At 43.2% G+C, this 28000-nt stretch overlaps 1 protein-coding gene across 1 annotated transcript in view; it reads right to left on the reverse strand.

Moving 5' to 3' along the window:
* Window positions 1–28000, reverse strand: part of GPR149 (G protein-coupled receptor 149) — a 479507-nt gene that overhangs the window by 444900 nt on the left and 6607 nt on the right. Inside the window, exon 3 of the mRNA XM_069618411.1 lies at window positions 18769–19232. Within this exon, the coding sequence (XP_069474512.1) occupies window positions 18769–19232 (464 nt within the window). The remainder of the gene's footprint in view (window positions 1–18768; window positions 19233–28000) is intronic.

A 28000-nucleotide genomic window follows, 5' to 3' on the forward strand; every position in this document is an offset into this window, starting at 1 on the left:
TGATTGACAAAGTCCCTAGTCGGAGGATTTCCTGTGAGTGATACAGAATAGAGTTTTAAAATAAAGTCCAGGAAAAGTTGATTTCAATGTATTGCTCAATACACTGAACCAAACTTCTAAGTGGGTGTGTATTGCCATTAGCACCCCAAGGCCAACAAGCAGTGTGCTAAGAGCAATGTATTTGTGAGAAACAACTGGCTGCGGCGATCGTTCTCACATAACGTGGTGGCCATGGGGCAGAGAGCACAGTTAGAATGGGAGTGCAGGGCTCCATGTGGAGCCCCTCTTCCATTTCCATGGGCAGGAGAGGAGTGTCACATAGGTGCTGCAACTGAATGAGCTGCAGGTAAGAGGGGCTTGGGAAGTGTTGGGGGTGGGGAGAGACAAGAAAAGCATCAGGGAGTAGGATGGAAGAGGGTGGGCACGTGGGTCGATCACTCAAGTTTCTTCGAACACTGCGTTGGATTGTGTAATTCAGCTTAAGTTTGGAGCAATCTGATTGGCTGACACACCCGCCGAGGGTGCTAATATGAATTATGGGCACCTTGGTTGGTCGTAATTGATCTCATATAATGGAGAAGCATGGAAGACAGCTACAAGACTACAGTGCAGGTAAATATCATGTATCATTGCACTGTTCTGCCATTTCCTTTGAAGATGTCACAGAGTCCTCCTGTACTGAGTGATGTGAGCAACAAGCTGGTGGGATGGGTCTAATCTTAAATAATTCAGTGCTAATTGTTATTTTCACCATAGCAGCTCACTATTCTTTGTAGTAATCGGAATGGCACAAACATTGCACAGATTTTATGAAAATGTTTCCTATGTGTTATCTTTATTCTTGATATCTGAGTTTAAATTATATTTAACTTAATTACAAGCCAAATAAATAAACTATATCATAATTTTTATATCCTTCAAGACTGGATACAATATACAAACATGCTCGTGTAATATAATGAGAAACTGCAACCAGAATATCACACTATACAAAATCATTAATAAAGAGGAAATAAACTTCTGAAGATGTCTACTACAAAATTATTATTTAAGTAAGCATTCATCCTCCAAATCTGCAAATGTTATTGAAACATATGGTGGTCAATATGCAACATTACAGGAAACAGCAGAGAAGGTGTGAAGCAGATATCGCAAAAAACAGATCCAATTATCTGCTACTTCTACAAATGCAATATATAGAGGCTTTACCGAATAAAGGTTTCACAGGCTCTATCCCAAAGCAGCAGCAAAGCAGTAACTAATACAGCTTGGTAGTAGAATTTCGTCCCTCTAAACCACTTGTCAGCTGGAGTGTGATCCGTTCAAGAACGAAAAGAACCCCTTATATATAGCTCACAGTAACAGCAATGTGTATCCAAGTTCATAACAAGCAATTTCCTCCATAAGCAAGTCAGACACCGTTTTCAACTCTCAGATAAAAGTAGAGCATTTTCAATTCAATATTGAGTTCGGGGCATCAGAGTATTGGCCGGAATAACAGCCTTTCTAACAAACAGGTCCTCTATCCATTATCCGAATCATAATCATATTATTGTCAAGTACAAAAAAGCTCATGCAGGATGTTGCTCCTTTGAGCCTCAATTCCATTCAACTACAATTCCAGGTTTAGACAATTCAAAAACATATGGCTTAAGTCATATACTTATGCAAAACACCAATAAAGTTATGGTGGGTTTAAAAAGGCTGGGAAAAAACTCTTCATCTGAAATGTGAAGGCAGGATAGTCTCTCTTAGCTAAAGTTTTTTTCACAGAATATATATATTGTATATGTGCTTGTGCACAGGGAGTTTATTGTTTACAGTACTGTGCCCAGCACGTAGACCTCTTAGGACATGTATTTACCAGCTTATTTGCACATTGAACTCATTGTTTCCAGTATTATGTCGTAGAGGTGTGTGTATGCAACTTAGACACTTTAGCAAATCTTCTTATATGCGCATTTGCACAAGGAGTTGATTGTTTACACTACTGTGCCCAGCATGTAGAGACCTTAATACATGTATTTACCTGCGTATTTGCACATTGAATTCATTGTTTACAGTATCATGTTTTAGAGGTGTGTGTATGCAATTTTGCACGGCACATTGGCCTTTTACATGTTTGACGGTAAGTGTATAAGTGTATCATCATGTAGAAGTATCGACACACGTTTGTATGCGCTTTTGAACGCACAGTCGACTGTTGTTTACATAAATGTGGTTTTAATGTTTGCATGTAATGTTAGATGACACGTGGTCAGTGTGAATTCTATTTCACTAAGCTTCCTAGCAGCAGGGGTCACATGGATTACTCACAGGTGAACACTGAACTAAGCGCATTATGCACTTTCTTTACTGAATCATAAGCATACAATTTGAAATAGAAAATGATCATGTATTCCACACAGCCTTTTCAAACTGTGACAAATACCCATAGGAGGACATTGTTGGAATTTTCCAACTGCCAGCACTGTTTTGTGAGAACTTAAATCCTTGAAGTGTGCCACTACAACATGGCAGAAATGTATTTGAAAAGCACTGAGCTACATGTGTACATATAGCCAAACTGAATAGAATACTATTTGTGTGATCAAGCAACGAGTCAGTAGCAAAACGCGTAACATGCAGGCTCCTTATTGCTTATTAACCGTGGTTCATGAAATAAAATTTTGTTTTTTTAAACTTCAGAGTGACAATTTCTGTCTTTATGGAGCGGTACAAATGCGATCCTTGACATTGTTGGCGTCTGTTTTTTTGGAATATATATACATATATTATATTTTTTACAAACCAGATCCTTGAACATGTTGTCACACAGTAAGATGATTTTAGAGATTTTGGAATTCTGTTTGAACAATAATGTCTTTATGTCTGAAGGTACTTTTTTCCTCAAGTACGTGGGTTATTTGTATCAGAGCTACTATATGCAATTGCACTTTGTACTGCATTCACACTTTAAAGCACTTATGCACTTTGATAAGCTCTTTTGAAAGCTGCGATGAACATTTGCACCTTTTTTGCATTTGCACTTTAACTGCAACACCCCATGCTGTAACCAATAATTGTATTTTATGTACTTGGATGCCTTTGTATGTACATGACATCTAAGTGTCAGAGGGATGTGCACAGCTTACAATCAATTAATATTCTGATGTGCGTGTTTTCATTTAGACTACATTAAGAGATTCATATCCATTTTTTCATGGTGCATTATGTTGAACTTTACCACTTCGGGACATAAGAACTTGCATTTGGGGCCATCTACATACACATTTTCAATTATGCAGTTTGTGTGATTGCACGTGTATCTTTATATTGCATTTCTGCATGTGAGAACTTAGAGTGTATGATTTTGAATTTGCTATTTGTATTGTGTATATTTCCCTTTGCCATGATTTGTGTTTTATGGTGCACATTTCTGTTAATAGCCCTCTTGGGCTTAATAAGTATGGTGAATAGCCTTTTCCAACATGGCTGTCGACATTTCATGTATTTCTGCTTTCATTTAACAGTTAAATGTGAGTGGCAGCGAAGAGGGACTATGATGTTTTGTAATGCTGTGTGAGACGACTTCAATGTCTTGTGAACAAGCACTCTGTGAGTGTGAAACAAGTCTTTCCTTTCTGTGTGCCCTGGTACCTGTCAGTTTCTATATTTATTTTTATTAAAGTTCCATGTTTCATTTTCGCCACAGTGTTGCCTTGATATTTTTTGCCTTGAAACGTTGTAGTGTGGTCCAAGCTGGTTCCCGGCTATTCTTTCTTTTTTTTGGTGTGCAATATAAATATATATATATATTTAAATATCTATATGAACCCCTGAAAATTCTATTGTTAATAAGTTTTTGATTTGAGTGACGGATTTGACAGAAATTTTGATAGTGATGAGAGACTCGCGCCCCCCACCAGACTTCAAAGTTTCATAAAGATAGCCGCCATCTCAAGGCAAACTGAGTCACAGAAACAGCATATGTTGTGGGGGGAAAGGGAGAGGGCAAGGGAGGTTAGGATGCCATGTGGGGGGTGAGGGAAGCTAGCACAGATGAGGTTGGCATTTGGGGAGGGCCTGGGGTGCAGGAAAGCATTTTTCTTTGGGCTGTTTTTCCGATATTTGCAGCCATAAAGGACTATGGATAGCCGAGGGAATGTGTAGCTCAGTACCCGCAGTTACAGTTTTCTTTTTGAAAGATATTTTTACAGCTATAGTGACGTTGGGGGTGAGAAATTACTGGTCATGCGTTAAAGGAGTTTGTTGTCCTATTGGGTCTTTGCGCATGATCCACCAACCAATGAAATCATGTGCTGTGGCTCAGCGCCTACACATGATTTATACGCATCAACAAAGGATCCAATGAAATGCTGGAATATAGTCACGCCAATGCCATCTGACGTGACACCCACATGCAAAATTAGTAAATAGGACGTCAGACTCCCTTCATGCGTCTACCAATCTTCATGCAGGGTCCACCAATCAATGAAATCACGTGCTGCAGCTCTGCGTCTTCTGCGTGACTTTTTTGTATATGAACAAATGAGCCAAGCAAATGTTGCGGTATATTGATGCGGCTACGCCAATGCCGTTTGACGGCATCCATGCGTACGAGACTGAGAAGTAGAGGGCACCCAGACGTCATACTAATTCATTATGGAGGCAATGATTTAGGGAATGTATGAGGGGTGTCTATTACGGTAATGATAAAACAAGACCTGGGAAAACTAGTGAAACTATTATCTTTTCCGATCTCACTCAATGGCAAAAATAGAGATGGACCACCAGATTTAATGGTAAAATTGAGAAATCCCTGAGAAATGTTAATAAAGCAGTTTCAGCATTCATGATAGACCACAACCAATTATGGATTTCGAACAACAACATACAGTTCAACATAGCCAATTTCAATAGACATGACGGAGTACAACTAACATCAAAAACCCTCTAACCTCTGGGTCCAGGTGGCAGCTGGGGCCTCTCTTTGGAAAAGCCTCCCTGCCTATCTGAAACTTGAGGAGAACCATCTCTGGTTCTGGAAGCACCTCAAGACCTTCCTCTTTGCTTCTGCTTTTGCCCCCTCTCTCCCCTGCTGATCTCTTTCTCTCGGCACTGTGCACATGGCCACCCTCTGTCCTCTGGGCCCAGGTACCTGCTCACCCTGCCACCTTCCTGCACTGTCTTCGTGCTACCCCTTGCACTGGGGTCTGTATCTGTACCCATACAGTACCTCCCTTTTCTCCTGCACTTATCAGACATACCCTGTCTGCTTAACCCAGCACCTGCCACTTGCAGGCTGCACTGCTACTGTTTATTGTCTTTATCTATTTATTTATTATTATTTATCTGTTTTTCTCCTCTGCACTTTCCACTTCTGCCCCCTTTCATGCACTTTTCCCCTTTTTCCCTTTCTCATGCACTTGCGCATTCTCAATGTCACTGGGCCTAGTAAGATCGTTGTTTTTGTTCTCCCATGTTCCCCTCCCTTGCCTTGTCGCACTCTGAAACACTTGTGTGTGAGCGTGATATAAATAAAACATCAATTCAATTCAATACTCCTGATGTGATAAAGTTCTACACTCAGTGTACCCCAAAACCTTCCTTTTAAGGACTACTCATCATACATAAATACACAAATACAATAAATAATAACAAAACACTTTTTTATTATACCGACGGTTACAGTTCATTGCTTACTATAACCGCAGTTACAAAATTCTAATTTTCTCCAAAGCCTCATATGCTCAAAAGTCTGAAAACACACTTCCAAAATAAAAAAAGCCTCCCTAATACCTACCCCCGACGTCACTATACTACAAACAACTTTCAAAAATAAACGAAACACAGACACTGTGGATGGAACTTGCAGCCTTTCACTCGACTATCACTCTCTCAACTGTGGCCTTCCCCAGGGATCCAACCTATCCCCCTGGTTCTTTAACGTCTATATGGCTGCCCTGGCACGGGTGAATGCCACCTTCACCCCCAACTTCCAGTGCTATGCGGATGACACTCACCTATCTGTCCTCACACATATCTGACTGTCTGGCCGTTATTCAGTCATGGTGTGCTGCAAATGACCTCTGCCTTAACTCCACTAAGACTGAGATTTTACGCATTGGGACCTCTGCCTCCGCTTTCCCACTTTCACTCTGGCCGGCCTCACCTTGGCCCTACACCCACCTGCAAAGCAAGAAACCTTGGGGTCATCTTTGATTTTACTCTCTCCTTCTCTTCTCACATTTCAGACATCTCTAAAAAGACTATCAGCTAAACCTTCTCAGAGGTACTCTACCCTTTCTCACTTTCCGCCAGAGGCTCATTGTCTGCAGAGCCTTGGTTCTCTCCAGGCTGGACTATTGCAACATCCTCTTCCTCAACCTCTCTTCTTCTGCCCTGCCCCCTCTCCAACTCATCCAGAACAGAACTGTGAGACTTATTCTTGGCCTCAAGCCCAGGGACCGCATCTCTATGGCACTGAAAGCCCTCCACTGGCTCCCCGTGGCTGCAAGGATCAAATTCAAGACCCTTTGCATTTTTCACAAGGCTTTCTGGGGCCTGGGACCAACCTACCTTCAACGCTGCTTACCTAAATAGTGTCCCTCATGAGCCCTCCGCTCATCTACCTCCAACCTTCTGCGAGTGAGCCAGTTCTCCAGCAGAGATTTGGTGGGAGATCCTTATCCTCAGCTGGTGCCTCCCTCTGGAATAGCCTCCCTGCCGCCCTATGTCTTGAGCCAGATCTCCTGAAATTCTGGAAATTCCTCAAGACGTTCCTCTTCTCCTCTTCCTTCTCTCTCCCTCTACCCTGCTAACCTAGTTCTCTGTCCTTTCCCTCTCTCATTCCTATCCCTTACCGGCCGCCTCTTGTACCTCAGAGTCTCACTGGTCCCTGGAACCCCCACCAGTCCTCTCTCACACTTGCCTCCCGGCTCTACACCCCACTCACACTCAACACACTGAGAAATTAACCCAAGAGTGTGGCTCTCTCTGCACTTACCCCAGTCTCAAGCGACCGGGTGAACTTGACCCTCTCCTCTCTGCAACCCTCTGTGCACTTGCTCGATACGTACGCACCACACCTGAAGATCATCTGTCTGTTTCTCCCCTGTCTTCACCCTAAGTGTACTGTTAAAATTGCAGAATCGCCATCAGGCCTATTTGCTATATCCCATACTGTTACATGTATTTTATGCACTTACTCTGCCTGTGCAGACTATTATCGTCTGCGATTTTCAAGGGCTCTGAGCAACTGTTGTTTTTCCTGTGTTCCCACCCTCCTTGAGCGCTTTGAAACATATGCCTGTGTATAAGCGCTGCATAAATAAACAATACCATACTATACCATACACCCCCAAAAATATAGCTGCAAATAACAACTCTTACTCGTGGGTATCTGTAGTCCGTCGTAGCCTCGGATATAGCCACAAATATCGACAAAATGACTGAAAAGGAAATGCTTCCGGGCCCCCCCAGGCCATCACCAAGTGCCCCCCTCATCTGTGCCATCTCTCCACCCTCCCCAGATGGCCTCCTTACCTCCTCTGCCCTCTCCATTTCACCCCAAAACACACGCTGCTTCTGTGGCGCAGTTTGCTTTCAGATGTTGGCTATCTGTGTCTATAGCCGAAGCTAAAGAAAGGTTTGTGTTGTAAACTCGGTCGCTGGACCCCCCTCCCAACTCCCACATTTCACTCAGTGCCCTCTAGCCATCCCCCCACATCTAACTGATGTTATATTTATGTTTGTTGACCTGCCTATAGCGTTTTACTGTGTTTCATTTTCCCACAACCTCGGTTATAGCCGCGAATATCTCTCGCATCAAGAGAAAAACAAGATGGCGTCCATTTAATTTGTGAAAACCATGATCCTGCAATGCACCACGGGAGATATCTCTATTTTCTGGAGGGAAGGAAGCACCCCCTTCTCCGTCAAACATTTAAATAACTAATGCACAGAATGACCCCAAACCATGCATGCCTTGCGAGTCAACGCTTGGTGCCCAAGTTGTTCCGGACCTGGTCCAAATCCATCCAGCGATTTGGGCTGTGCTCTGTGGCAAAAACGTAACTTTTTTTCTATGGGAAAATGAATGGAAAGTAGGCAGCAGTTTTGGAAAAAAAGATTTTTTTACGCTTAATAACTTTGGGGGTGGCGAAGACTTTTAATCACTTTCAAAATTTCGGTCAAATCAGTTACTCAAATTAAAAGTTATTAACAGTAGAATTCTGGGGGGTTCCTATGTGTCCCTGACTCACCTTAACTATAGGGTGGCCATCGCCGCCCTATAATACATAATATAGTCTATTTGAGCCAAGTCACACATCCTAGAACACCACCTAGTAGCCATCACTGGATGTTTGCTCCAGTTCCGAGCTTCGAGAGCAGTGATACTTTACACATAGCTTAATCAACTCACGGCAGACAATTTGTACAGCTGTCAAAACAACTACATACCTAGGGCCTAATTCATGGAACGTTTAGAGCTAGCAAAGTGACTTTTGCTGCCATAAAATACTATCCACCGGGCCTAATTCACATAGAGGTGCAAAGTGTCTTTTTGTGGAGCAAAGTCACCGTGCAGTGCAAGAAAACGTTTTGCACTGTGCTACATGGGCCTAATTCACAAAAAACAGTCATTAGCACAGACTTAGTGGCCATGGCCAGTGGTGCTGAAATAAACAATGGTATAACAAAACTTTGGAAATTCAAGGAAAAAACTTGAGTTTAAGTGCAGTTAATGCAACAAAACCCTGGAATTTCAGCGCATTGAGAAACTCAGGACCATTCCTCCTTGTGGGGCCAAGGGCCTAAGGAACCCCAAAGAATCCCATGATACAGACATAGAGGCAAATACTGTCTTGATAGAAGAAGGAAGGGAAGATGCACATGGGAGGAATGCGGATTCCCTGTAGGCTACCGTCCCCTAGAGCAGGAATGTTTCTTCTGTGGAAGTCTAAGACACCCTACAAGCCATTGTCCATCTCATATGCCGGAAAAGCTCTAACTTACCCTTAGAGCAGAAATTAGAGCAGAGAGACAAATCAACTACTGGATTTTCCTATCCGAGCATTATATATGCCCAGTCTAGGGAAATAATACCACAGGGAAAGGGTGAAAGCTAGGAAAAATCTAACACTGTCCTATACACCAGGGACAAAACCATCTATAGAGTTCCTGCTGTCCTAAAAGGAAATAACATTTGGTCCCAATTGGAAACTGGGAGTAGGGGATGTGCAATAAGAGTAGACTTGCTTCTCCAGGAATGGAAGAAAACTGGGAAAGCGAAAGTAGATTGCATTCATGGCAATGGTGAGGGACACCCACAAACACAAATCCCCATCACCATCTTGGGAAGAGAATTATATCTTATGGTGTACGTAATCCCCAACCTACCAGCCCAATTAGTTATAGGAAGTGATTTTCCCCAATTTGAACAATGGGTGTCACAAGTGGCCCAAATAAGAATCAAAGCATGCAGCTGCTGTTATTCCAAGACTACTCAGAGAAACAATAATTGGCACTGACGTCCCCAACTTCGAAACAATTCAGAAAAATGTCTATAAGACATCTCTTCCATACTCCCCAATTTACTCATGAGATGAAGAGGGCTTATCTTCTGAAGGCCCTATTTGGAACTGGGAAACCCAAATTAAGGAACCTCTTACACATATGGGGGAGACAGCTGGTTATCATCCAAGGGATAGCCCTAGAGTGGGAAGAGAAGTCTTTAGGAGAAGGGTATGTGATGAATCCAATGTAGTCATACACGGTTTCCCAGATGAAACCTCATCCCTTGTGGCCTGGGGATGGCAGCTGCTACCTGATCCTGACCCTGGGGGCAGTTGCATGGGGGAGGATCATATGGGAGGAGACAACTACTGGGGAGATGTCATGACTTAATTGGATGATGCACAGTATCCCCCCTTTCCCATAAGGAAGACCCTCTGATGCCCAAGACCTTAACGGCCTGTTGTCGGCTAATGAACCCCCCCTTTGGAAAAGAATCAAAAAAACTTTTCATTATACTATTATGGTCAGGCCCCAACCTCTGACCCAGACACCCACAAATCACACACAACACCTTTTGTTTCTAATGTGTCTTCATGTGAAACCTTTGAGAAAAACTATTTAAGAGTTAAACGACCCATAGCATCCATGTACTCCCACTCCCATAACCACTCACGTACTGAAATGAGGAGAAGGATGAAGGAGTTTGTGCAAAGTGACAGGAGCCTGAAGTACAACATGCAGACTGGTTGTTGTTGCAATCCCTCAGTGCATAGGACATTTATAGATGGCAACCACACTGTTGGAGAGAGCATTGCAGGAGAGGACGTTAAACCTCATGCTGAGGTTCATGAATGCGGGTTTCTGTAAAGCTACTGGAACAAGAGGAAAGAAGCTCAGTGCGAGCAAGAAGGGCCACAGAGACACTGGAAGCTGTGCAGGAGCTGCTGAAGGATGTGCCATTCACAGAAGCAGCATTCTTCAGCCTGGGCCAAGAGGGAAAGCTGGTGTGTGACTGCAGGCCACGCACAATTCTGAGGGAGTGGCTGCACACTCCAAAGTGTAAAGTGGGTGAAGGAGCCACACCACCAAGGTCCAAGCAGAGTCAGAGGTGCTGGACACCACCCGTGAGTTGGCCCAGAGCAGCTAGGGGTTGGGGCATTCCACCAAGCCCGCCAACAAAGGTTTGAACAGTACGAGATTGCTGATCTAGAGAATACCCAGAGCTTGTTTAAATACATTCAAGGCAAAGTACAAATTCCACACTCAATAGGAAGAATGTTTGAACACAGACAAGACAAAGCACAAAGGCAAACCCCAATAAAATATAGATGCATGAGATGCCACTGTGGGGGAAACGTTATCCAATAAGAAGAATGTTTGAATGCAGACAAGACAAAGTACAAAAGCAAACCCCAATCAAAGACAGATGCACGAGATATCAGTGTTGGGGGAAATGTTATCCAATAAGAAGAATGTTTGAATGCAGGCACGGCAAAGCATAAATGCAAAACCCAATCAAGAACAGATGAATGAAATTCCGATGTGGGGAAGAAGTTTGAGCTGAGCAAATGTTACCATACCCAGAGATAATAAGCCCTCATGGTCATTGTTATTGCGGTATAACCAAAGAACTGTAAAAACTATAAAATACATCCTTGCAGGCGAGTACGCCAGTCAATTGAAGTTAATAAAGATACCTGGAAGGAGAGAATACAAGGTGACCTGAAAAAGCATAAAAAGCATAAAGGAGGTCCATCCTGGCAGGGGTGTATGCTCATATAAGGAAGAGAAAAGAGAACAAAATAGACAAAAATTGTGGTGCCTGATTCCTCTAACAAATGCTAAACCCTGAAAAACTGTACCCAATAGCATGACCGTACAATAAAAAGTGAAACATTTATTACAAATTAATTTCAATTTTGAACATAATACAACAAAAGTTTAAATCCTAAAAAAAACACTGAGGAAAGACCAATAGAAAAATCACAAAACACGCAATCAATAACCGAATTCTAAACAAATTGAAAAATGTAATTCTTCACAATCAGAAGAAATCAAATTTATGATGGTCCAATTTGTGTAAAAAACTCAACATGTTTCTGTCCCTATCACCCATTTCATAGGACATTAATCGGGGGCAGTCCACTGCACAATTGCAGAGTTTTTGATTCGTGCATGTGCGGCTCCCCACGGCACTTACGAAAAGTACTCAATTAACATTTTACTTAAATTTAAAAACTGTTTTTAATATGAATCTGCAACGCAATCACTTACAATCAAACAGAAAATTGCGCTATGATCAGGATGCATTCATCTATCATATGAAGCCAAATTTGAATTTCCTATGTTATTTAATAATTCTTAAAGTTATTTAATATTGATAGCTTTGTGTACATTAACTCCACACATTCATGTAACATATCCAGACATGCGTGTGGGCCATGAGATCACAGAAATCTGTGTTTCATTTATTGACACATTGCTAGAAATAAAGAAAGAAAAACTGATTTTGAATTCAATATAACTCTGAGAAAATTCAGACATATGAACATCCAATGTAAATTGGGAGTGTGTCCAGGTAGGAGTTTTGACTATTGTAAATAATTATTCAAAGTGAGTATGAGAATTACTCAAATTAAATGATATATGCTCTCTAGAACCATGTTTCTCTGCTAAGTCCCAGAAGGGTGTGGTCTGAAAAGGGTGCTACTAAAATACATTGATTTTGTAATGGGAAAGGAACAGAGCCTTCCCACTACATTTACAATGAAATGGGATGTTATTTCAATCCAAACCAAAAATATATTTCTGAGCTGTGTGCACAGTGTGGGGCAGATAGCAGATCTGGGCAGTCTGCTCTTTGTAAATAATTTCATTCAATTGTACCCAGACCTTTTTCACAGAAATAGTTAACATTCAGCTGTGATTTGTAGATTTCCACACCATAGCCTAATGAAGAATTGCTTGATAATGTGCGTTCTATGAAAGCTATAGATACCTAAAAAGGATTGGGAAGTGAAAGGAAGACTACTAGTGTCATTTCAACTCTCATAGAAAACAATGCTAATGCAAATCCCATGCACCATTCACGCTTGACTTTTCATAGTAGAGAACAAGAATCACATGCCAGTAGGACTAAATCTGCAAAATAAAAGGGATTAACTATTTCCCTGGGTTGGGTGGGTGAACCAAATTTCTGTACGTTCTGAAGTGATATCACTGCTCCCCAAACTCAAAACCTGCAGAATTCTGATGCAGGTCATTGTAACACTACATTGAAATTGCACACACATACAAGCAACCCACAGCACAACATTTACAATGGAAACGTGATGCTTGCAACAATTCCAGCACTTGTTGGTGATATTGGGGAAGCAAAGTTCTTTGAATAATTTGTTATGTAACTTTATGGGTGTTTTAGAAAGGTTTTGAGGTAAAGAGAGTTTTGATATATTGACTGATAAGAAGCAGAATTACAACTAGAATGTCTATTGCTATTCAGAATTATTATCTTTTATTAATAATATGTTACAGTATATGTTTGATTTTTCACATAATACAATATAAAACACAACCTTCTTAAGACAATATTAAAGCAAATGTATCACAATACAAATTGTTGTTATTCTAACCAATCCCCAGGTTTTTGGATTCAATACAATACTACATCTTTGAGTAAATCCAAAGCTTTTAGTGCTTTATGAGTTACATAGATAGGAATGTTTCATGAACCAAGGACAATCTTTGCCAGAGGTGTTCAGTCTGATGACATTCCTGATTGTGGACAAAGCGACAGAAGGGAGAACTCATCAGCTTCCGAAACATTGAACACTCAATCAAGATATGGCATAGGGATTGTTTGGTCTTGCTTTAACACAAGCTGCAGATCTCATTTAACACTCTCTCCTTAGCCCGACAAAGCAAAATCTCACCTGTTGGAAGTAAATTCAATCGGAATCTCAAAAGCACGTTTCTCTATCTCCGATCAGGGAATGTTATCAACAGGCAGGCAAAACATCTCTCGGCTTGTCCAGACTTGAGAAGCTACCATGAAGCTTTAATGTGCGCATAACTTTGATCGTTCGTATACAATCCGTCTCCATTATGGCTTTCTCTTGACATTAGAAGGATTGTTAACTAAGTCCTCCACCAATCTGGATATGAAGGATAGAATAGCTTTCACCTTATTTACTCATTTGAGCATGAACACATTACCCAGCCTTGATTTCTCTTGATTCACCTCCATTAATAAAGAATTACTGTGAGGGGCCTTTATATAATGGTAGAGTTGTAATATCCTCCAATCCAAAGAGGCCCTTTGTTAGTCCAAGCCTAGTTCATATCAGAGTGAGGAAATAGGGAGGGACAGTGGAAGACAAAATGTTTTCTTCCAAATCCTGCTCTCCAATCGCTCCCAGTTTAAGTTCCAGGCTTGAGGTTCGACATCAATACCATATCAATGTCGATATAGCTTTCCCTTTGTAGAACTTTATTAATGGTGTTATAGAAAAGCTACAATAGGTACCATTAAGTCTGTTCATTTGAATGGATATTTTATCTCTCTCAATATCGGCACCTGTGTTGACTTCCATGTTTCATGTTTTTGTCATGTGAGCGCTTAGAGGCCCATTGGTGTAAAGCGCAATACAAAATGTAGATAGATAGATAGATAGATAGATAGATAGATAGATAGATAGATAGATAGATGGATAGATCTATCTTGGCTTTCACTCTACTTTCCACCAGCATTATATTCAGTTGAGGAGATAATTTGAAGCCACGATAGGCAGTCTCCGTTACCAGTAGGATGGACTGTGTATTGAGGAACCATCTGATACTAACCTTTTTTTTGTTGAATTACAGATCCTCATGATGTTATTTTTAGCAGGGTTAATCATTAACTCATTTCTGGCTGTATGCCCACTAATTGCAGTTAATAGACATTGGATAGCACGAGGTGAAAAGCCCAAGAGTAGGATGTCATCAGCATAGGTGATCCAACTGATCTTACAAAATCCTATCCTGGGGCTAGCTAAGGCATGCTCATAGAGCACCTCATTTAGATCAGCTAGATATAAATTGAAGAGGTAGTGTGCAAGAATGCAACCCTGCCTCACTCCTCTTTCTGTATTTATTGGACTTGAGATGTGTCCCTGAGCATCAAGCCTAATATGAAGGGCTGTGTCTTGATGCACATAGGTCAATGTCACTAGGAGACCAGGAGGAATGCCCCAAGTTCTTAATAATTCCCATAGTTGACTTCGATTTATGGTATCAAAGGCTTTAGAAAGGTCAATCATGGCTACATAAAGAGGCAAATTGCTCATCTTCCCAGTGTTATCACACAACTTGTTTACTCTTAGGCCATTTAATGTGGTTGAAGTGCCTCTTCTAAAGCTTATTTGAGATTTGTCTAATATGCCATTTGTTTCGGCCCAGAATTCCAACTCCCCAAGAACACTGCAGCAAATAACTTGCTGTCAGAATCAAGATGGGTGATCGGACCGATAGTTAGTCGAATCAGTCTGAACGCCCTTTTTGCAAATTTGATTACTGCCACTTTCCAGCTCTCCGGGCAACGCTTCTCTACAATAATGTTTTGAAAAAGAAGAGAGAGAATCAATGCCCCTGATGCTGAATCCACCTTAAGGATTGAATTAGTCAGGCTGTTTGGTCCGGCTGCTCTCGAGGTAGAGGCTTTTATAATCAGGTTTTTTTCAACCACCTCCAGAGACTGAGTTAATGACCAAGGAACATTGGAAGGCACACTGACCATTTACTCAGTAGGCATACAGAAAACATTCCTAAAATGTGTACACCAGGAACCCTCCATCACACAATTGCTCCCATGATAAGATTGTGTGGCTTTCCAATTGTTAACTAGAGACCAGAAATTACGTTTTTTTACATAAGGGTTTCCAACATATGGTCCCCCTGCCTTTGCAATTTTAAGTGTTTTTTTGATTTATTACAATTATGATAACCCAACAGCAGTTTTTTCTTCTTCACCAACATCCCAGATCTAGATATGTTATGTTTTTTCAGGTCTCTAAGATTTTTACAGAGTTCTTTTTTACGTATCCATGTCTACTGGTCAAATTAATACTTATGTTTTGGTGACAACATTTTCATACCCATCTGAGGTCTATCTAAATCCCAAATGAAATCCCTGAAATTTTACAGGAACCAGACATAGGTTAGTTGCTCACAAGACAAAAGCATAACTGATTCTCTCAAGTTCTTAGTTAATTTACACCCATCACTGCCAAACCGTGCCAAACTATTACACCACTGATTCACCAACAATTCTGTCTGTAAACCGCTTGGTGCTAAATTTCTACCACAAGCTATTTTAACAGTTAGCATATTATGATCCATTTTCTCAATTGTCTTGATCTCAATTTTTGCACAACGGTCGAACATATCTCTCGACAGAATTATATAATCTATGATAAATTTAGATCTATCATTTTCCCAAGTAGGGGCAGAGATTAAATTCCCTGCCACACTTCCATTACACAAAATCAGGTTTCACTCCTTAAAGAAGCGCAGCCATTACTTACCATTTTCCACAGCCAAAGAATTGCTGGTCTCTGAAGTTGTTTGGGGGAGGCAATATGAATTCAAATCCCCTCCTATTGAAATACTAGTGGCTTCTCCTTTACAATAAGCCTCTGACAAAACTTCCAAAATGGATTGCAGAAACACAACTAAGCAGGAGCACATAGGGTTGTAGTAGAGATTCTGCATATTCTGACTACTCAACATGTCATCTGAAGGATAATGTACTTTAGTTACAAGAATGCCGTAATCCTTACTAGCCAGTTTTGTTACTTTTGTTATTTTAGCATTCTTTGAGGCTACTGTTAGATCTCCTGTGGGTCGGCCACCATTACTATCAAAAGAGGAATGGGCTAGTATAGTAAAACTACTCATTCTTAATTCGTTCTGCAGCCATGTTTCATGCAGCAGAATCAAATCAAATGGGCCGAAGATATCTCTACTAGTTGACTCCTTTATGAAGCTCTTATAACCCCTTGTGATCCAGCTCAGTATATTAATCTCACCATTTGCTAAAACGAGAAATTATTTTCTTCTAATTTCTTGAATACCTGTGTAAGAATACCTGGCAACAGGGACCACACATTGCTCTTAGTATTCAATATTCCTGCATTTTCCTTTGGCACGGGCCTAACCAGCTCCTGCCCAGTGCCCAGATGCCGCCAACTCGGGTTTCACTTGAATTACTCACTTGCAGAACTAAGCATGTACATTTCTGATTATGGAGATGGATGCATGTGTGTGAGAAATAGCAGAATGTATACAGGCAGCTTATTTTCATTATTTGTAGGCAAGCTGTCTGTGAATGTGTGATATTGTAGTGACTTTCCCTGCATAAAGCTTGGGGGCCTACTTTACATTGTTTTTTTTTTATAAAAACGAAATATTGATTCCTTACACACCCTGTTTCTTGTCCCCAGAATTGCGCTGTGAGACTGTACACCGTGGAACCTTAAATTAGTGCTGGCGGCTTAGTGAAAAGATCAACATATATCAAAATGATCACTAGACCTGCACATGGTAACTATCTGGTCTTATATGTGATCGGAGGGGTTCTCCAAACTGGCACTGGCCACTGCAGCACACATCTAGAGTTTTGACACTAATATATCATATCCAATAATAGATTGTGTATTGATTTACTTAGTTGACACCCAAATAAAGTATATTGTTTATAACTCTAAATGAACACCATGTTCTTGAATGATCCAGTACACCTTATCATGTTTAGTAAGCATGATATTCACATTAGTGAACATGATAGTATTCAGCTCAAATATTTCATTAAACACCCCTATTGATACAAAAATATGATGAACGAAATAATTTAGTTCCAAGAGTGTGGAGGGGTAAACATATACTGGGAAATGCAGACAGCTTAGCCACATCTTATACTACGGTTGATTTGCACATTAAAACACGGATTCAGAGAAGCGTTTTGTAATGGCGCAATCCCATAGGAAAACGCTCTGTGAATAAGGCCCTGAATATGCGTTTCAGGTCATGCTTGATACTGCAAACAGGGTGAGCATGGAGAAAAGGTCGGTAATTTGGCTCCCTGTGTGCTAACGGATCATGTGTAAGTCTTTGAGCACTCTCTATCTTGCCTTCGTTGAACAATTCCCCATACAGTTTATATTAGCCAGAAATGCTCTATTGCCCTGTGCATACCCTGCCCTCCTCTCAGACTCTCCTTCTGACCGTGTCATAATTTAAGTCAAAGAGAATGGGAGATCGAGCAGTCTCTGTCTGCTAAGGCAACCACCCTATGGAAAAGTGTACCTTGCAGGCTGCTTTAACCTCATCTGCTTTGATATACCCGAATCTCTAACTGAATAAAGCAGTTTCTTGTGACTGGTTTACTGGGTAGTTGCTGTTAGCACCATGATGGCTGTTGGCATATGCACACTTCATACAAAACATTAAGGACCCGATTTATGGAATTTTTTGCACGCTTCAAAGTGACTTTGCACTGCTGAAAAGTGACTTTGTACTTCTGACACAAAACCTGATTCATGCAACTGTGCAAATTGTATTTGTGCAGTGCAAAGTCTGTGCAGACTTTAATACACTTTGCACAGTTCCATGAATCAGGGTTTTTGTCAGCGACTTTGCACTGCAAAAATGCACTTTGCACAGTTCCATGAATCAGGGTTTGTGCCGCAGTGCAAAGTCACTTTTCAGCAGTAAAAAGTCACTTTGAACCGTGCAAAGAATTCCATGAATCGGGCCTATAGCATTATACAAGCCTACAACATATACGCACAGACTTTAACAAATGTTAATACTAGCATCACAATGTTGTTATTCTAATTGAACCAAGCAGTTGTTGCAGCCAGACACATATCTTGGAGAAAGATTCATGAATGCAGCCGATTTTGAAGATTTTCTTCTTACAAAAATCAGAAATTCATAAAATATTAAGGGAAGAACAGAAAAAGAAAAAACAAACAGCATGAGTGGGAATTATTGTATATTTGCGCATGTGCAAACTGCATGTGTGCATGTACAATCCAAATCGTGTCAGTGGAAATATATTTGCACTGCATTTGCACTGATGGTAATGCATTTTCTCATGCACAAATGTACCATAAATCCGCCCTACGGGATGACATCCACGCAGGAAATGTACATTCAGGCCATGCTGCAAACCTGCCCTCAATCATAAGCAGTGCCATGAGTATGCAGTGCAAGCACGTGCGTTACCTGCCGAGACGTTCTTTCTGATTTGCTTCTGCACCACTCCCATTCGGAGAGCTCCGGCTTGTGCCCCTCCTCGTGAGACAACCTTCTCTCCTGCCCTTCAAAGAAGGCAGGCTTCTCAAAGTGTCGGGCGTCGTCTCTGTTGATGCCCCCGATCTTGTCGGGCAACTCCCATCCCAAAGCGTTGGCCACATCCGGTTTGCACTCTGCACTGTGCGCGCTTCTGTACTTGTGCGTGTTATTGTGGAGGGAGCTGTCCGGGCTCTGCTCGGTGCTGAAACCCATGGCTGCGGAATTGAACAGGAAACTCCTCTCGTGCAACGGCTCCTTCGTGAGATCGCAGCCGTGGTTCATCAAGTTATGGCAGGAAAGGGATTTTTCCTCGGCTGCAGGGTTTTCCTTGGATATCTTGTAAATTCCATAGCCTTGTTGGAATGACAGATTAAACTCGAACCCTTTCCGTTTAGCTGGATAAAAACAGAATGGAATGTCTGTGGGTTATTTTACATACATAGCACACTATTAGATGACCGTCGTGTCCAAATGCAAACACTACAAGGTACACGCGCTTGCACACTGCAAGCCACACAGGTTTTTTTTCGTGAGCACGCCTAGGAAACGGTGCAGCACAAATGAAGCAGAGCAACGCGTGACCATATTGTGCATACGCCTTGAAGCGTTCTTTACATCACACGCAACAGAAATGTGCAATGTGCATGCTTTAGTGCGCGCAACATTATAAAGTGCCAATCTCGCTGGGAAGCAACAAAGCACTGTGCCTAGATTACAGTATGCTTTCCTTGAAGCCGAGCATGCGCTCTGCGAGCTTTCACCCGTGCTGCAAAAGTGCCATTGCACACCCCATAATATTCAAAGGGCCTGATTCATGGAATATTTGCGCGGTTCAAAGTGAATTTGCACTGCTGAAAAGTGACTGCACTGCGGACACAAACCCTTTGCGATGCAAAGTCATTTTGAACTGCGCAAATAACTATGCGCTGACTTTGCCTGGACTTTGCACTCCAAAAATACACGTTCTATGAATCAGGGTTTGTGCCGGCAGTGCAACGTCACTTTTCAGCAGTGCAAATTCACTTTGAACCGGGAAATATTCCATGAATCAGGCCCATAGTATCTTACAATAAAAGATACGATTATTTTCACAAGAGACTAGCTGGCCTTAGTATCGAGGGTCTTCGCATTATTTACTAATATTCAAGAAGAAAAGGACTGCATTACTTTAAATTTATCACGGTCAGGTGTGAAGTTGGAAACATTAGATGGAAAGGTCTGACTGTAGACATACTTGCTTCACGCGATGCAAAAACAAGCATTGGCAATGCCACCAGTTTGGGCTTTTGTGTAGACATGGGAAAGCCACTAGTCGGGCAGAGCCTTAGTTGTATTAACTGTCTATCGATGGTGGCAAGTGCAAAATGGTACGAGTGCCTGGGCATCTAATAGCAAAGCCTGGCAAATGACTAATACTTAACACAAGCCAAAACTGTTGGATTTGCCAATGCTTGGTTTTAACAGGACTTCAGTGAAGGACAATCATTTTGCTTATAAATTGAGGGGCTTAAGGCAGACATGCTAAGTCATTATTATTACACCAGCAGCGGGTTTACAGCTCCAATTAAGTCATTGGGGGCCATTATAACGTATGCGGGGCGGGAAAAGTGCCAGTAAAGGTAGCGGTAATTCAGTTACCGTCACTTTTGCTGCACCACAAAAGTACAGGTTTGCCGGTGGGGGGTCACTGATTTACCTCCGGGGAGCTCTTTTGGGCAGGGAGGGGCAGGAACTGGGTGGGATTGGCTGTATGGATTAGCATAGTCTTGGGTAGTGAATGGGTGGGCACATAAGCATAGAACACCTAGAGGCTGTCTCCCACCCCCCATATGCCATTTCTCCCTGTCTGTATTCTAATGCAATAGTTTCGGCTTATACGTCTCGTAAGCGTCACCTAATAGCAACAACACCATGAGCACCTCCTATATGCCAGTTTCCTGGTGTCTCGCTGTCTTTTCAGAGAGAGTTAGGATGTGAGAAACCTTGTCCTGCAGAGGCCTCCATGCAGAAGACGTGTTGCGAATGGCAACAGTAAACACAAGAAGCTATACCCTTCTTTAGATAGCCACACAGCTCCTCATAGGCGTTACCTAACCTTTAGGCCATCATCCCCGCCCTTCAGAGAGAAACCCAGGTAAACAGCGCACCTTCTGTGGCATCTGGGGGTGGGTCTGTTTGCCAGGGGCTCTAGCCCATGGACACACATGACTCTGGGCACGCAGACACCATCAGGCTGGCGACATTATAGGGTTTCCTCCTGTCTGCCGACTATCCTTTCCTCTCTGATCTACAGAGAAGCTGCGTGGATTATTTACTGAGAGCATTTGATCTAGCACAGACCTTGCCCAGAGGCGTATGGAGAGTTTTGTGGAAATAACACATCATACAAGACCGTACAATGAAAACCGGTCACGTGGAATACAACATGGAATAAAAGGGCTACAACCTGAAAGAAATTGTGACAAAATCTGAAGGAAAATAAGTCTGACCAATTAATGGTTTAGAAAAGGGAGAGTTTCCAATTCCCTTGTAAAAACGAAGAGATTAGGTGCAAAGCACAAATGCCCAGGGAGTGCGTTCTACTTTTTCCCGGAGATCCTGTGCAACCCACAAAATGGCACCTGCTCCTCTGGGAGAGCCATGGCTTCCCAATGGGCTTCCTACGACGCAATCTCCCTGAAAACACCACACACCAATGCACATTTCGCTCTCAGCAGAATCGGCACAAATGCAAAAGTGTAAGCCTACGCCTGGAGTGAATCCTCAGGCCCAGGGACACAGCTCTCGAAACCCCACTCTCTCGGAAACTGTTGACTCTAGGGGTAAAAATCAAACGCCTTTTGGGGTGTTTTTCTACTGCAACCGCTGACATGACAATGAGGGTGCAGGTAAGAATGTGTGCTGAGTGGAGCAGTCAGAAGAAATAGTGTTGATTTCCTTCCTCTTGCAGACCCTCCAAAGTGTCTCCTTTTTGTTTAACCTACATTGTAAGAACCCCATTCCATTCTGTTGAATCCCCGGCATTTTGTGATTTTCTATGACCAACTCCCGGGATCTACATATACCTAAACTCTGTCAACTACGAACTATAACTGTAATGCTTAGTTAAGCAGATAAGGGTCACTTTCTGGGCTAACAAGATCTTCTGAGAATACTACAAAGAAACACTGGTCCCCTCCTACTTAGGGTTTGGAGAAATGGTTGAGAGAACGTTCCTCTGACAGAGGGATACAGTATGAATGTAACTCATTGCAATGCGCCCAGTCTCTGCGAAAGGCCAGCTACTTTTACTTCAAGCCTGGTTCCGCCCAGTGCCAGAACCCGCTAAGGACTTCCATCCACAATTTGACTTTCTTGAACACTTATTTTAGGCACAACCAGCTAATGGTCTACTGGAGAATTGAAACTAGTGTTATGTAGTTAGTGTTTCTTATTACAACATTGACATTTGAGTGGCTTCTTTTTAATATAATCATGCTATTTTTAGAAATGCCTTTGTCAGGATTTTATGGGTCTGATTTACAAAGCATTTCCCAGTGGGCCTCATTATGGGTTTTCTGGTATCGCGCCGGTAGATCCGGTGGCATACCGGCAAATGGCAATCCCGTTACCAGTAACTGATAAGCCAGAATTTCTGGCAGACTGTAGATGCCGGCAATGGTAGGACTCCATGGGGGATTGGCAGTGTTACCGGTGCCGGTATTACGAGCAGTCGTTTGCCGGTGGGGTTCCTGATATACCTCCAACTCGTGGCTGGAGATAAATCAGGCCACCCCACCGGAAAACTTGTACTCTACCGGTACAAACACGTACCGGTAAACGAAAATACTGGCAGGTCCAATCCGAATCGGCAGGGTTATGATGAGGCATAATTTTTTTTAATGGTGTTTGTTTTTTCTTTCAGCACTGAGCATCTCTGGTAGAGTCCACGTGCAATATTTTGCTGGCAATTTAGGAATTGTAAAACTAAAAAGTATTTGTAATATAGTAATTAGGACTATAGAATCAGTACTTTAATTGATCCCCTTTCGTGTTTGCTGATGCACAGCAGGAGACATTTCGGGGATTAATTAGCATCCATGTAGCTGGAACATTTTCAAAACCTTGTTAGAAATGCCATGTTTAATAATAAGTTCATGCTTTTATATTGAATTCATGCCAGGTTCCCCCCACTTCTATGCGCCCTATTTGCATATACACGCATAATAGGCCAGCAGTAAAGGGGTTAACATTATGTGTATTTAGATCCCCCAATGAATGGACCCCTAAAGGATGAGGGGCTGAATGGGTAATGCTGGGATTCAATACGGCCATTGCATGTTGCACCCAGATTTCTGAAGTTAGGGTATAACTTGCAGAGCAACCTTGCCGGCTCTTATTTTTTAAATTGAAATTGTTATCACATATAACGGATCGCGTAAAGGCCATTTGTAGCATATTGCTAGAACAATAGCTGTTAATGTACATAGGTGCATGACTGCAGAGAGATTTACATGAGCACTGCTTCTTGCTGAAACATGATTCTTTAAAAAAAACATCGACCCCTCAAAACTAAAAATGATTGGGCCAAATCAGACGGGCAGTACCATGTAATGAGGGGTGCTCCATGTGCCTTGCCTTCTCTGGCAGCAGCACCTTGCACGCAAATATCCTGACACATAGAGGCAGGCCGCACTTAAAGGCAGCAGCACCCTGGGCGAATTGGCGCGCCCACCCCGCGCGGCCCTGATCAACAGGAGATGGGGGGGGCTTGGGGGTGGGGTCAGGAGAGCCACATTTGTTTTGTCCCTCCCAGCTCCGGCGCCTCGCAGGGGGCGTTAATCACTGGAATAGGACGCTCATAACGCATGAGCTCCCTATTCCAATCAAAACCTCCTTGCTCCTGCGTCGGAGCAGGGAGATAATCATCATGTCAATAGGCTGCTATCAGCACCCTATTGTTATTAAATGCGCCCCGCCGTCGCAGGCACATTTGATAACATAAGGGCGCCTGCCGCACCTTCCCCCACTATGCCAGCATGGGGGAGCCCTTAAAAGACTCCCCCGAAGGGGACTGGTGGGGGCTAATGGCGCCCTGGGAGTAGAGGGGGCATGACGCCCCGGGTGGTCGCCTGGCCCGCCGTGCCCTAAGGCCGGCTCTACATAGAGGGGCACAGGCCGGCAGCTAGGCATGAATTGGCCTCCAGCAAACACAGCAGGCAGCGCTCCACCTGGGTAGATGCCAGGCTTGCGATGGCAGTGGGGCTCCTTAAAGGCGCCTTCACTTAACGACCATTCAATGTCAATGGTTTGTTACACTTCCCCTTCTGTTTCAGAGAAGGACTTTTCATTGGGAAATGACAACACTCATCACAAGCATGAGCCTTTCTATTTGGGGCAGATCGATGCAGATGGGGATCTGTAACGACCCCTGTCTGCACTGCACACGCCACTAAAACTAGCCTGTGACAGGGCAGATCAGGGGGAAACTGCTGCAGCGACTGCTGCATCCTTGAACGCATCCTTGCATCTGTGACTCACATGGAGGTAGCACCTACCCCAGAGGCAAGACCCCTGTGCACACATCCTGTGTGGAGCAGGAATCACCTCATGCAAAGCCATAGGTGCAGACCGTATAACCGCACAACCGCGGCACCTACAGAATACAGGCGTTACCTGAGCATTTCGCAATCACAGGGTAAGACAAGTTTTCAGGAATAAAAGACATGTTTCGAATTTCACCCAGGAAATAAATCTCGATTATGTATTGCTTTTGTGAATCGACACTGTCAAACCACTTCACAGAAGACTGCATAAGTGTGGGGTGGGGGGGGGGGTCAGTATCTCAGGGTGTCGAATCTCTCTGTGTGGTTGGTAGGTGGGAAAACCTCGCAGGTGGGCACCACCAGCACGTGGTCTTCTCTTTAGACAATCAAAAAGTGGAGAATGCAGTCTTTAAACATAAACAGAAGCCTGCATTCAATGCCCTTGTTCTTTGCGGTGTTTCCTGCTCTCTAGCCAATCAGCAAGTTTGGAATGGAGGCTCTAACAGCCGGTAAAGACTGCATTCCAAGCCTCTCTTTGTGGTGTGTACACAATGGGCCCTGGTCAAGGCGACCCGCATGAGCTCTGTCACAGGGAGCCCCGCGTGAGTCTTCCCTTTTTCCCCACTCCACAAGCCCGCCTTTAGAGCTCTTACCACCAGCTTCCAACATTTGCTGGGTAACCTTCACCCATATGAGCAGCCTTTGCCCTCGACTCGGCAACAGTAACGCGCGGTGGGGACTGCCTACCGTTCAATGGTGCCCTCACGAACGAGCTCTGATGTGGTCAACAGATGACAAAATATTGAAATAAAGAAAGTCAGTGGGAGTTAATGTACAGAAGCTCATGCGGTAACCAACTTTAACAGGGCCTGTGCCCCACATTGCTCCAGTTGATGGTACCCTGATAGATAGATATTTGACACCCCGAAAATCCGACTGCAGTCTCAGATAGAATTCCTGACCCGAAGTGTGAAAATTCATCAAAGAGTTCTGGTATCAACAACATGTTCAAAGACAGAAGACGCCATGTTCTTCTTTCTACAGATGTGAACAGGCTCAGCCCTGATGCCTATGGGCTGCGGCGCGTTAGAAATAGATAAATAATAAATAAATACATTGTCTTGTCCTTAGGGGCGATTCCCTTAGAACCTTTCTAGTCAATGAAGCATGAAAACATGGGCGTGTGAAGTCGGGGTGACATGTGTCAGTATCTAGTGCAAGAACAGGCACAGCTGTGTTCGCGCAACAGCAGCACGACAGTGATGTATGTCTGCATGTAAATCTGCATGAGAGGCTGCCCACACTAAAGGAAGGATCCGTTTTAATGGCAGGATGAAGGATGGATGACCAGGAGGCTTTCCCTCAAAGAGAGGTTTTTTTCGGCTTCGGGAAGCCCTGCAAATACGCCTGTCATTACACTCACAGATTGCCTGCGGCAGCATTAAGATCATGCTGGACTGAAAATATGCCTTCAGTGCTGTGGAAACTTGGTTTAATGATGCTACAACCGCGACAACCTGTATATATTTTTCGAAAAGACAATTGGGCCTCATTATAAGTTTGGTGGTATCCCATGAGTAAATCTGGCGGCATACCACCAAACGATAATCCCGTCCCCGCCACTTGGTCTGCCGGAATTGCCGGCAGATTACAAGTGGCGGGAAGGGTGGGAATTCCCCATTCCAGAGTGTCCCATAGGACTCCATGGGGGGGATTGCTGGCATTACCGTAATACCAGCTGTTTTTTGCAGGTGAGGTGGCTGACTTACCTCCGGCTCCCCAGCGGCACACTTGGAGTATGCCGGTGCAAAAAACGTGCTGGTAAAGGGAATTACTGGCACATTAATCTGCACCAGCACACTTGTAAGGAGGTGGTTAAGGAAAGCATGTATATATGGCATTGGCTGTGATTTTTCAATTCTGATTTCTTTTGTTTTGATGCTTGGTGGTACAGCGGCCGATTGCAAGTCGTTGTCAAGGTAAATAGTTGATGGGATTGAGTGACACCGAACAGCCATTACTCTGATATCCTTCCACGTGTAAAGTAGTGCATTGCAGAAAGCATGCACACAGCACATAGTGCTGTAGAGTGCATGGTCTGCAAGGTAAGGGATGACCAAAGGGGGCTCTTACAGTAGGGGTAGCCAACCTGCCACAGTCACAGCCAGTGTAGTCAGTGGTGGGGGAATCACGACAGCTGGGTTCCAAAACATCTCGGTGGTGACGGGTAGGCTACCCCTATTTTACTGCACAAAGGGTGGAGATGCACTGCAGCCATGAGGATTGTTTTTACTTTCCACACAAGCTTCAATATACATGTCCAGTAAAATGAAATGGCCACCGGGGTATTTGATGGCAATGCCGGGCAATGATGTTGGTGCATCGAAGTATTATAGCAATAGCAATTACATGACAGCAGTACCTGCCACATGATGTCAGTGCAATATCAATCTACGGTTTTACCTGTCCATATGATGGCTCTACCTGGAAAATTGTGAATTTGCTAGGCAATGCTTGGTGTATGCTTATACAAAATCCCAAACTATTGGGTTTGTCAATGTTCGTTTTTATGTAATGATCTATGAGTCCGGCTTAACGATGAGATTTGTGCATCTAGAACTCAATCAATTTTATGGATTTTGTAAAATGCTCCACTGCCCGGCATTAAGCGAGTCTACCATTTAGAAGGTGGCCATTGGAAGGACACCTCCTTTGTATGCTTGCTGCTGCTTGCTCATATTTTATTCTATACCTGGAAACTTGACATTTTTAATTTGCTACACCAAACTGGCCAATGGCCCACTCTTTAGACTACCAGGAAACTTTAGAGTGTCCCAGGTTCACTGGCCCGAGCTACAGACACTGTCCTGTCATCAGGGCCGGCCTAAGGGCGCGACCGCCCGGGGTGCCATTAGCCCCATGCCACGCCGGCTCGGGGGACTCTTTCATGGTCTCCGCCAAGCTGGCGTGGTTGGTGAAGGCGCAGCAGCCCTATTGAAATTAAATGCTCCCCGCTCTTGGGAGTGGAGCGCATTTAATAACAATAGGGCGCTGTGGTACCTATGGACAAATTTGGCACCCCAACACCCGCATGACATGGGGTGCGTGGAGGTGCTAGGGGGGCCACCAAATATTTTTTTTTGCTGCGAGGGGCGCTGCGGCCTCCGCCGGCCATTAATTTGCAATACAGTTTGTGAATCTGTAGAATCATTTTACGATCTGATCTCGGCCTTCACTTTGGCTGACAAATAACTCTATGATGTGGACTCATGTCCTAAGAATATGCATAAAATGAATGAAGGAATGGATGGGAGGTTTGGAGTTAACCCTAACTTCTTGCATTGATCTCTGCAACCATCCACACCATTGTTTATCAAAGATCTGCGGCATTACAGAAGGGGACCATTCATTTGTAAATCAGTATGGGTCCTACTACCACTAGAAGCAATTCGGTCTGAACTGCTCAGCCATACTCCTATTGGCATTGGGAACACAAACAACACCAGGCAGCGTTTGGCCTTGTGTGCCTCATCAGCGAGGTGCAGCTTGATTCCCTATGGCATGGCAAGTAAGGCCCCTATGCCTGGGCATAATCCTTCACACTTATGTAGACAAATTAAGAGCATACATATGATGGA

Source organism: Ambystoma mexicanum, chromosome 10 (assembly GCF_040938575.1).
Source record: "Ambystoma mexicanum isolate Mex_15411 chromosome 10, UKY_AmexF1_1, whole genome shotgun sequence".
Lineage (NCBI taxonomy): Eukaryota > Metazoa > Chordata > Amphibia > Caudata > Ambystomatidae > Ambystoma > Ambystoma mexicanum.